Genomic DNA, 12,487 nt, shown 5'->3' with positions numbered 1-12,487 from the left:
TTTTTGAAAATAAAAATGGCACTATGATCTCTATGTACAGACTTAGAAAGTCTTAATGGAATGATAGATTCTGCTGCTAATATGGCCAGCTATCAGAGTCTTGCATGAATTTGCCACTTGTATATTAGTAAATCTGCTGAATTGAATGGAAACAAATGCAGAGACCTATGATGATTCTTGGAAGTCATATAAGTATTTGGAAAAGGAGGAATGTTTATGGTTACTTATAAAAGTGACAATAGTTCTTTAGTCACAGTCAACTGAATAGTGAAGATCATTCGACAATGAGACAGGTTTAATATTCTAGCACAGGGACTGACAAACTTCCTTAGAGGATCAGGTAATAATTATTTTGAGCTCTATTTCATCTACCTAATTAAGTGACTTAGCACCAGCAGCAGCAATTCTGTCTCTGAGCTTTATTTCATCTACCTAATTGTCTCTATTGCCACAGACAATAAATAAATATATGGGTGTGGCTATGTTCCAATAAATCTTTATTTATGGACACAAAAATTTCATATAATTTTCACGTCACAAAATATTATTCTTCTTTTGGTGTATTTTCAGCCAGAGTTTACATGTAAAAACTATTCCCAGGTGGCGCTAGTGATAAAGAACCTGCCTGCTAGTGCAGGAGACGCGGATTCAATCCCTGGGTCGGGAATATCCCCTGGAGGAGGGCATGGCAACCCACTCCAGTATTCTTGCTTGGAGAATCCCAAGGACAGAGGAGCCTGGCCGGCTGCAGTCCATAGGGTCACACAGAGCTGGACACAACTGAAGCTACTAAGCATTCATTCTTAGCTCATAGGCTACATAAAAATTGGTGGGACAAATGTGGCCCACTGGTTGGTTTGTAATTTGCCAACTTCTGTTCTCATTCAGTGGACATCTTCCCAGGATTCCAGTTGACTAGAAATGTGTGTGTGTGTTGTGTGTGGGGCAGGGAGGTCAATGAGGGGTGGAGAAGAAAAAATGTTTTTGCATTTTTGAGAATAATTCATCTTTGCCTAAAAAATATGTCTGTTACATTTTTTAAAATATGCACAATTTTGCTTGATTGTTTACAGTTTAGTCCTCCATTAGAGATGCTGAGAATATTTTTGAACACTTGATTTTTATCAAATAATCAAAATGGAGATGGGAAGTAGATTACCTCTAAACCTAAACAAAACAAACAAAACAAGCTTACAAAAGACAAGGAACTCTTGCAAAATGAAGCAAGATGGTAGAGAAGCTATTTCTATCATCTAATTCCCCTTTGACTCCCAAATGGTTAACTTTTGAATATAAAGGCACATACCTCCAAGTACTAACTCTAAAAACACAGGGGTGGTAGAAGTGAAACACTGCTCTCATTTATTTAATAGTCACTTTGTAAATAATCACCAGTGTATCAGATCTCCATTGTTAAGAATAGCAGTTATGGGGCTTGAAGATTTTTATTATAAGGACAAGTAAACTTTGGAATGAAGTCATAGCAAAGAATTATTTTGTATTAGAGTGAAGACTTATCTCCCATTTATTTACAAAACAATAGCCTCATACAACTTGTTTGATAGGTTCTGGGATTTCATGTGAAATCACAGACACTAAAAAAAAAAAAAAATGGGCGAGGGGAGAGTGCTGAAAAACAGATCCGAATATTTGATACTTTGTTTTTTTCCAGTGCCCCTCCCATATGCTACTTTCTTCTCCCTTTCAGATTCATTCCATACCCTTTATCTGTTGATCCTCTCCTCTGTCATCTCCCCGGTTCCTTCTCCGTCATTGGAAATCTCCCTTTTTAGCTCTTGGAAATCTCCCTTTCTTTTTGCTCTTCCTCTGTGGTATCTACTAAAACCTTAGCGAAGTGATGTATTTTCTGAAACTTCTATGGGTTTCTAAGTGACGCTGAGCATGCTCAGTCGCCTAGGCAGGTTTTGTCGCCAGCAGCTGCCCTGATTCGACCTCTCCAAAAATAGACATTTAACTCTGAACTGTTTAAGGATATAATTCGTTTTGCTCTCTCTTCATTTTCAAGGTTCAAAGGAAAGCAGCGAGGATTCCAAGGGTCCCTTCGTCCTTACAGCCAATGAGGGGCCTGAGAGGGAGGAGCTTGGGGCTGCTCCGTGCAGCTTGAGCTTCTGAGGGAATCATCCCCAGTAGACGCGGTGGAGCCTGAGCTCTGAAGCATCTGTCACAGAACAAAATTTTTAAAAATAAAAACAATAACAGAAGAGGAGAAACGCTGCAAACTATGGAACGCTGTAAAACTTTCTGAAACATTTGCTGGGGATTCCTGTGGAGTATGATATTTTAAAACCAATTCTTTTTGAAGCTGGTTTGGGTAACTGGGAAAATGATACATATGCTAAATGCAGCAGCTGATCGAGTGAAATGGACCAGATCAAGGGCTGCTAAAAGGGCTGCCTGTGTGGTAGCTGCAGCATATGCTCTGAAAACCCTCTATCCCATCATTGGCAAGCATTTAAAGCAATCTGGCCACAGGAAGAAAAAAGGCGCTTACCCGGCTGCGGAGAACAGAGAAATACTGCATTGCACCGAGGCCACTTGTAAAAAACCTTCACCTGGAGTGAATGCAGATTTTTTCAAACAGCTACTAGAACTTCGGAAAATTCTCTTTCCAAAACTTGTGACCACTGAAACAGGATGGCTCTGCCTCCACTCGGTAGCTCTAATTTCAAGAACCTTTCTGTCTATTTATGTAGCAGGTTTGGATGGAAAAATTGTGAAAAGCATTGTGGAAAAGAAGCCTCGGACTTTCATCATCAAGTTAATCAAGTGGCTTATGATTGCCATCCCTGCCACCTTTGTCAACAGTGCAATAAGGTACTTGGAGGGCAAATTGGCCTTGGCCTTCAGAACTCGCCTAGTAGACCATGCCTATGAGACCTATTTTGCGAATCAGACTTATTATAAGGTGATCAATATGGATGGGAGGCTGGCAAACCCTGACCAGTCTCTCACTGAGGATATTATGATGTTTGCTCAGTCGGTGGCTCACTTGTACTCCAATCTGACCAAACCTATTTTAGATGTAATTCTAACCTCCTATACACTTATCCAAACTGCTACATCCAGAGGAGCAAGCCCAATTGGGCCCACTGTTTTAGCAGGGCTTGTGGTATATGCCACTGCTAAAGTGTTAAAAGCCTGCTCTCCCAAATTTGGTAAATTGGTGGCTGAAGAAGCTCATAGAAAAGGCTATTTGCGGTACGTGCACTCCAGAATCATAGCCAATGTTGAAGAAATTGCCTTTTACAGAGGACATAAGGTAAGAAAGAAATTAATATGATGGGTGAAATGTGAGATTGTTCAAACTGCCACTGCAGTGCCAGATACCATCTGTTGTATTGTTTTTGTGCTCATTTCTTTAGCATTTTGGATTCTTATGATGTTTAAAGCTGTATTAAAATATATGCTTTGTTACCCTTTTTAATCATAAGCTGTTAAAGAATTATATGTTAAGTGAAAACTTATCTAAAGTTTCATGAGAATAACATTTTCACCACTCTAAAAAGCTCTACTTATCCAAACATGCTCAGAATTATCTCCAAAGAATTTTCTTAAAACTAAATCCTAACTAAGTAGATGGTCCTAGAACACTGAAGAAAAATATATGTTTAAAAGCTAAGTAAACATGCTTCCATTGAGATGGGAAATTTAGGATGCTATTGTTTGTTTATTTTTCAAGAGAAAAAAAAAGTGCTTTCATATCAGAATACAAGTGTGACAATTTTGCATGACTGGTCAATGATGGAGTTCCTTAGTTCTAATAAGTATAGGAGAGTGACTTACAAATGGCATTTTCATTACTTATCATATTTTGAGACAAATAAAAAAAGATAGTGAAATGAAATTTTGCCTAGTTTTGAGGGAAAAGTAAAGATTAGAGACAAAGAAGGAAAAAGGAGTTCCAGAATATTTTTATATATTAAAGATTTTCAACATTTAGCAGGTCCCTAGAATAACCTAATTACATAAACTTGCAGTCCATTTAAGAATATTAAATATGACAGGAATCTTTAAATCTTAATACAAATGACCTGGCAAATTAAACAATAAATTATTCTAAAGTTGAAATGGCATTATGATTATGAAGCAGAATTAATTTTCAAAACCATCAATTATTTTTAAAAATTTAGTAGTACCATTCTGAAGAAGAAAATTTAAAGCAGATTTAGGACTTATATTCCCACTTGAAAATTGGCCTCATACATTGTATAAATCATATTTATTTTGAATCATTGAACTCAGTGATATAAATTATAACATGCTGTAGGCTTCTTGCATTTAGACATAACATAGTAAATTGAGTGCTCAAAAGTAGGGTTGATTACACGTATACATGTCATGTGTTTATTTTCACTTATTTTTTTGTGATCAAGGACAAGGTTCTAGCTGTTTATTCATGTTTTATGGATTATCATTTAGTGTTAACATCTTATACAGATAAGTTTGAAACCATAAGTATAAATCACTTGTCTGTATTTATATTTAAAATTATATATACTGAATATCAGATATTTAAAAAATAATTTAGATGTGATTACAACTGAAATAATGGCTAATTCTGACATAATCTGTATTTATTGGTTGTTAGAATCACAGATAAGAGTATACTAAGAAAGAGAAATATGAAATTATCTTTAAAGAAAGTCCTCAAACATACATTATTTATTTTTATAGTTCATACTAGGTTAATTCTTATCTCTTTTTCTCTCCATAGGTAGAAATGAACCAACTCCAGAAAAGTTACAAAGCTTTAGCAAATCAGATGAACCTCATTTTATCCAAACGTTTATGGTACATCATGATAGAGCAGTTCTTGATGAAGTATGTTTGGAGCAGCAGTGGACTAATTATGGTGGCTGTACCTATTATCACTGCAACTGGCTTTGCAGATGGTGGTAATGACATTTACACTCAATATTAAATATATGCTTCAGATTAATTCTTTTTAAAGTGTCACTGCTGGAGTTGTGTGAGTAAATTGTGTAGCCATCATTCTATAGTCCTTAATGGTCAGAAACAATGGGAAACTTTGAAACATCCAATAATAACATCAACTGTTTACAAGAAGTGACTCAAAAGATCTTTCCAGCTCTGCAGTATTTCAGAAACCTCTGATGTAGTGTTTTGGGGGGTTAATCTTGAGCAATTTCAGTTATACTGCCTAGTAAAGAATATTTCTCTAGTTTACATTTAAACTCTACACAAATTAATACCTTCAAAAAGAGTATAATAGTTCTCACCATATATTATAAATTTCAGTTCTGCACATAACATGCTTTTAGTCTATAAGTATTCTATAACTGGATCTGCCTTGATTGTAATTTGAAGAGTCGGTTGACTACCTTAAACAATCAATAATACTGTTTCAGGGAGTGCTTCATTCCATGGAACAGGGCTTCCTCTACTTGTAGGCAGTATATTACATAACTTCCTATTTGGTGATATTGAGGGGATAAGGGTTGTAAAGTTGCATGTGTCTAATTTTATCTTATCACTGTTTCAGTGGGGTTTTTTTTTCTTCAACATTTTTCATCCTTTGGGACAACTAAGAAATGTAAGGACAAGGAGGACAATATTAAAATGTTATGTAATATTTGAGATGGGAGTTTGGGTCTTAATTGGCAGGACAGATGTTATGAATTAAAAAAGAAGAATTTTCCTCTGTCTCTCCAAAGTAAAACATTCACCTTCCTCTTTAAAAATCATTTGACCAAACTTGGTGTTAGTATTGAAGGAACTAGAGAAAAACATTGGCTTTGTGGTGAGACAGAGCTTTGCTCAACTCTGCTTTTCCTCTTTTTGCCTGTGTCCTGTTAGTCAAGTTAATTAAACTGTCTAAACCTCAGTTTCCTCATCTGTATCAGATGTATTCCTTTCTGTATCAGAAAGACTACTTCAGAGTGCTGTTGTGAGAATTTAGGAGAAAAAAGTATCAAGAACATCAGTGTTCTTAATACATGGTGATAATTATTGCCTAGAAAACAAATGGCAACACTAAGAAAAATGTAACAGAATTCACACTATTTACAGTTATTTTTGGTACAGAATTAAGTATTAACAGTTTGTTTGAAGTCATCCAATAAAAAACAAAAAAATTACCATGTGCTTTAATATTTTAAAACAGTGCTTTAATGCTTTACCAATTCTTATAAAAACACTTGTCAAATTTGAGTCATTCTCAACTAAACTTATTCATCTTGGTAAAGTAGAATTTGTCAGTCGCTTGTGATAAGTGATATATATACCAAATGTACTCTACAGCTCAACTGTCTAATAGACAATGTATTTAGACCATGAGGAAAACTGAATTCTACCTGTTCATTTAATGCTTTCAAAATTTGTTTTAATCATTTAAAAAGTTTATATTGAAAAGGGCATTGTTAGTATTTTAAATTTAATCTTTTCATAATGAAATAAAATAAATTGCTTTTTCAAAAGAGTATTAGAGAAAAAAAGACACAAACCTATATGGTCTTAAGATTAGTTCTACTAAGAAATTTAGCAAAATTGTCAAATATTTATAGTGAATATGTACAAGTTTATGGACATTTTAAAGGTTTGTGTATAATGTATATTAGAAACTACCCTAATAACAAAATTATGATGTTGTTCTTAGCCTTTAGAAGAACTGATCTTATTAGAAAACCTTGGAGTATTCAACATAGAGCAGAGAAAATGTAGCTATTAATGGTGACAAATTAACACCACAGAGACCAGTAAGAAGTAAACAATGTATGCAAAAATCTAATAGTCTTACTTCTGTAGATGATGTAATAAGATGTTTAAAAATAAATACTATGAATCTAGAAAGTACCATAGTAACTTAAAAAACAGCATTAAAATTTTAGATTGAAAATGTGATAATAGTCCGTTTGATGCAAGTGAAACAAAATAATTCTTAAAACTTCTTTTCAAAAGAAAGCTTTATGAAAAGAAAAGCAATATAATAATTTCATAGAAGAATAAAATGAATTCATATGATGATATTTTTATGAAACTATGCTTCAATATTATAATTTCTAAGATTACTGTATATATCCTTATAATATTTGTGTGTATATAATTACTAAATATATTTGACTTATAATGATATAATACATGAAAATATTAAGTTATCATTTTACTCTGACAAAATAATTAATTTTTTAAGATAATGACATTATTTTTGAGGCTTTGGGTCTTGGAATTAAATACTATCTATTCTAATCTTGGAGAAGGAAATGGCAGCCCACTTCAGTATTCTTGCCTGGAAAATCCCATGGACGGAGGAGCCTGGTAGGCTACTGTCCGTGGGGTCGCAAAGAGTTGGACATGACTAAGCGACTTCACTTTCACTTTCACTTTCATTCTAATCTAGTCTTCAATCTTAATTTATGCTTAGGCCCTGAGTTGTCTCTTACATTAGAGATAAATGAAGTGCATGATACTATATATTTTAATGCAAAATAGATCGGGAAAATGGGTGAATAAGAGAACAATAGCAAAGAGAAAAAGGATAAAAGGTAGAAAAGAGGAAAGAAAGAGAATAAAGGAAGAAACAGGCTACTGTTCAAATCTTGATTGCTATTTTATTCATCCTTGAGAAAGTTGCAGAAACTGTATATGCGTAAATTTTCCTTTCTTAACTGTAGGAATAATAATGTATTTTAAGAATTGTTAAGAAATTATATATAATATATTTAATGTGCCTTGAAACAGTCCATGGCAAATAGTAAGAATTTAGGTGGAAGCAATGGTTAATGTTTATTATATTCTTATGCTGTGGGCTCTGGTATCAGATTGTCTGGGTTCAAATCTGGCTTTTTCATTTATTAGGTTGTGACATAGGACAATTCATTAAACCTTTTTGTACTTGAGTTTCCCCATTCTAAACTGGGAGAAATTATAGCAGAGTTGTTATGAAGATTAAAGAAGATCACATGTGTAAAATTTAGAACAATGCCTGCATCATAAGAATTGTTCAATAGATGTTTGCTGGTCTGATTATTACTGTTAAAGGGGCAAGACATTTGAAAGTGATTAGAAAGTTGGTGGTAAAGATGAAGATAGGAGGAATAGCCTCCTATCTTATCCTATCATATCCTATCTTATCCTATCATTAGGATAATCCTAAATTATCCTATCATAATTTTGGCAAGAGGAGAAAAGAAAAATAGTTGTATAGTAGATTTATTATACTATATAGCTACAACTTTTAAAATCTTGTGATAAGAACAAGATTACACTTATTAATATACTGAGGTTCACATTGCAAAATTGCATATGTTGTCATGTCATTTTCACATCAAAAGAGGAATTTAGAGGAGTGATCTAGTCAGGAGCCCCAAATCTGCCTAAGGTCACACAAATGGTTAGTGAAAGCACTAAGGATAGAAGACTTTATATAATTCCTTGTGTAATGCCTTTTTCTCCTTCACTGTGCTGTCTTTATATTAACTATATTGGAACTTACTCTATAAGGGACTTACTTGAGACCAAGTAATCATGGGAGCAAATCATTGAAAAAGAGGGATTGATTATTAATTATATATAATCTGTTATTTTTACAGAAGACAGTACTCCTTTATTTGCTTCTCATTAAGATAAAGACTGAAATTATGTGAAGGAAATAGTTACCTGGGGGCTATAATCTCAATTGTTTTAATTTTATTGACCACTTCTATTCATATCAAGAGCAATTCTGAAAAAGGTTAGGAAAAGCTACTTATAAGTCTCTCCTGCCAGACCTTATTACGGGCACCTAACAAGCAAGGAAGAGAGCAGCTAAGTCACTGGTGCTGCCAATATTGGTAATCTGATAGTGTAAGGTGCACATCAGAAGTAGCAACTGAGAGGTACTGCTCTTAGGAATAGAACTAAATTTTCCCCAACACCCTAGTAACATGGGTAATGTTTTTATTCTCAAAAGTGTACCTGCAACAAGACTATATCTAGGCTCCTGCTACATTAGTATGTCTCATATTCTAATGTAAAATTATTGAAATAAAATGTTATATTGTAGGTCAATTTAGATATGATAGGTGGCAAGAATACAAAGAGGAGCTATACAAAAAAGATCTTCATGACACAGGTAACCACGATGGAGTGATCACTTAGCTAGAGCCAGACATCCTCGAATGCGAAGTCAAGTGGGCCTTAGGAAGCATCACTACAAACAAACCCAGCTGAGCTATTTAAATCCTGAAAGATGATGCTGTGAAAGTGCTGTACTCAATGTGCCAGTGCATTTGGAAAACTCAGCAGTAGCCACAGGACTGGAAAAGGTCAGTTTTCATCCCAATCCCAAAGAAAGACAATGCCAAAGAATGCTCAAACTACCACATAATTGCACTCATCTCACATGCTAACAAAGTAATGCTCAAAATTCCCCAAGTGAGGCTTCAATAGTATGTGAACCAAGAACTTCCAGATGTTCAAGCTGGATTTAGAAAAGGCAGAGGAACCAGAGATCAAATTGCCAACATCCGTTGGATCATAGAAAAAGCAAGAGAGTTTCAGAAAAAGCATCTACTTCTGCTTTATTGACTATGCCAAAGCCTTAAACTCTGTGGATACAAACAAGCTATGGAAAATGCTTCAAGAGATGGGAACACCAGACCTCCTTCCCTGCCTCCTGAGAAATCTGTATGCAGGTCAAGAAGCAACAGTTAGAACGGAGGTGGAACAACAGACTGGTTCCAAATTGGAAAAGGATTACATCAAGGCTGTGTACTGTCACCCTGCTTATTTAACTTATACGCAGAGTACATCATGCAAAATGCCAGGCTGGATGAAGTATAAGCTGGAATCAAGATTGCCAGGAGAAATATCAGTAACCTCAGATATGCAGATGACACTACCTGTATGGCAGAAAGTGAAAAGGAACTGAAGAGCCTCATGATGAAAGTGAAAGAGGAGAGTGAAAAGGCTGGCTTAAAACTGAACATTCAAAACTAAGAACATAGTATCTGGTCCCATCACTTCATGGCAAATAGATAGGGAAACATGGAAACAGTGACAGATTTTATTTTCTTGGGCTCCAAATTCACTGCAGATAGTGATTGCAGCCGTGAAATTAAGATGCTTGCTCCTTGGAAGAAAAGCTATGACCAACCTAGACAGCATATAAAAAGCAGAGACATTACTTTGCCAACAAAGGTCCGTCTAGTCAAAGCTATGGTTTTTCCAGTAGTCATGTATGGATGTGAGAGTTGGACCATAAAGCAAGTTGAGTGCCAAAGAACTGATGCTTTTGAACTGTGGTGTTGGAGAAGACTCTTGAGAATCCCTTGCACTGCCAGGAGATCAAACCAGTCAATCTTAAAGGAAATCAGTTCTGAATATTCATTGGAAGAACTGATGCTGAAGGTGAAACTCCAAGACTTTGGCCACCTGGTGTAAAGAACCACCTCATTGGAAAAGACCCTGAAGCTGGGAAAGCTTAAATATGGGAGGAGAAGGGGATGACAGAGGATGAGATTGATGGATGGCATCACCAACTCGATGCACATGAGTTTGAGCAAGCTCCAAGAGTTGGTGATAGACAAGAAAGCCTGGCATGCTGCAGCCCATGGGCTCACAAAGAGTCAAACACGACTTAATGACTGAACTGAACTGAATTGTCCTGTTGACCAATTATCATAACAGCGATTATCAATATATATCAGACATACTTTTAGCTGTAAGTAGCTATGCATCTAAGTAGTTACATTTGTAAAGTATAATACATATATCAACAGGACATAGTCATTAGTGTACCACTCAATGACTTGTCATAAAGTTAACACATATACGTAATCACCACTCAGAAGAAATAGAAGCTTACCTTCATCCCAGAAGTCCTCATACCCTTTCCCAGTCCTATCCTCATCCTAAGGCTACCACCCCCATCCCTACTTACTCCTACCCCTGCCACGCCTCATCAAAGGTAATTATTTTACTGACCATTTATTAGTAGTAGACCATTTATTTGCTGGTTTTGGAATCTTCCATAAGTAACCTTGTATAGTATGTCTAAGCATTCTAGTTGTTCCATTCTTTGCCAGTGTTTGATGTCAGTCTTTTTCACTCAGGTATTTTTCATTTTAGGTATATGGTAAGTTTTTAGTGATACCTCATTGTAGTCTTACCATTTCTTTGTTGACAAATGAGATTAAGCACTTTTTTTCATTTGTTGGCCATTTGGATAGCCATTCTTATGAAATACTGATAATTTTTTGATTAATTTTAGATTGTTTTTAAATATGTTTTTTCTTACTGATTTGTAAAAGCTGTTATGTATTCTGTAGTAAGTCTTTTGTCAGACACATGCACAAAATGTCCAATATTTTTCCCAGTTGATTCTTCCTTTTTCAATCTCTTAACAGCTTGTCTAAGTGAAGCAATCATTTTAATATAATTCAGTCTGTCAATTAATTCTTTGTGGTTAATGGCTTTGTGTCCTGTTTAAGAAATAGTTGTGTAACCCAAGGTCATAAGATATTGTCCAATTTTATCTCTTAGAAATTAATTATTTTTCATTTCACGTCAGTCTACTCAAAGTTGATATGTGGTATGAGGTTGGATAAGGCTGTAAGTTTTTGCTGAGATTTTTCAAGATGTCAAAGGTAAAATATAAATAAAAAGAAAGAAATTCAAATATAAATCAAAGGGTAAAAGTACAAAAGAAGAACCTACTTTTTCAACTTTTATGAAATTAACAGACAATTTTCTTAGAACAGTGTTAGGTTTATGGGAGAATTTATCAGAAAGTACAGTGTACCTACCAGAGTTTCCCCTCTTATTTACATCTTGTGTTAGTGTTGTACGTTCATTACAACTAATAAACCATAATTTATACATTGTTAACTGAAGTCCATAGTTTACATTAGGGTTCACTCTTTGCATCATATGGTTCTACAGGATTTGAGAAATTATGACATAATTTTAAAATCCTTCATTTTAAAATCCTTTTTCATCTTTTCAGTGAAATAGTAACTGATATGACCATGTTTCAATATATACCTATTATTATCAGGCCTGGAAAGTACTAATAAGATGAGAATATAATGCTAACTATTAAATCCTTAAATGCAGAACGTTTGAAAAAATATTGAAAATATTTGGTAAGGAAAATGAAATGTGTCTACCTAGCATACAAAATAGGTGAGGGCTTTAGGTTGTGAGTTTATATGTCTAACAGACACTAAGAAATCTGACCTTATCATAGAAGTCACATAGTTCCCTACTGTGTGTATGATAAAATACTCCTGCACTGCTCTTAAACCACTTGCTAAAGAACAATTAGTAGAATAAAAATATCAAATGAAATCTTTCCGGAGCTATTTGTGATTTTGTTACAAATTTGCAAGTTTAAAAGCTTGGAGAAAACCCAGTAGGTGTTAGTCTGCCAAAGTAGTAGAGAAAGTAGCATCCTATACCAGACAGCAGTCTGTCTGTGCTAGTGTTCTCTTTTTAATACAGACTGTCAGTGAAAGCTGTTATTCAA

The 12,487-nt window shown here is 34.8% G+C and overlaps 2 protein-coding genes across 2 annotated transcripts in view; one reads left to right on the top strand and one right to left on the bottom strand.

Annotated features, from left to right (window-relative positions):
• Positions 1 to 2,179, bottom strand: part of REDIC1 (regulator of DNA class I crossover intermediates 1) — an 87,762-nt gene extending 85,583 nt beyond the window's left edge. Inside the window, 1 exon segment of the mRNA XM_005887732.2 lies at positions 2,073 to 2,179. Within this exon segment, the coding sequence (XP_005887794.2) occupies positions 2,073 to 2,179 (107 nt within the window).
• A 21-nt stretch (positions 2,180 to 2,200) lies between these two features.
• The window catches only part of ABCD2 (ATP binding cassette subfamily D member 2), an 85,708-nt gene continuing 75,421 nt past the window's right edge, over positions 2,201 to 12,487 (top strand). Inside the window, exons 1-2 of the mRNA XM_005887731.2 lie at positions 2,201 to 3,280; positions 4,736 to 4,916. Coding sequence (XP_005887793.1) covers positions 2,345 to 3,280; positions 4,736 to 4,916 — 1,117 coding nt within the window. The 5' untranslated portion in view covers positions 2,201 to 2,344. The remainder of the gene's footprint in view (positions 3,281 to 4,735; positions 4,917 to 12,487) is intronic.

The sequence above is a fragment of the Bos mutus genome, chromosome 5 (genome assembly GCF_027580195.1).
Source record: "Bos mutus isolate GX-2022 chromosome 5, NWIPB_WYAK_1.1, whole genome shotgun sequence".
Classification (NCBI taxonomy): Eukaryota; Metazoa; Chordata; class Mammalia; order Artiodactyla; family Bovidae; genus Bos; species Bos mutus.
Note: the sequence above shows the minus strand (reverse complement) of the source record. Positions and strands in the feature narration are given on the sequence as shown.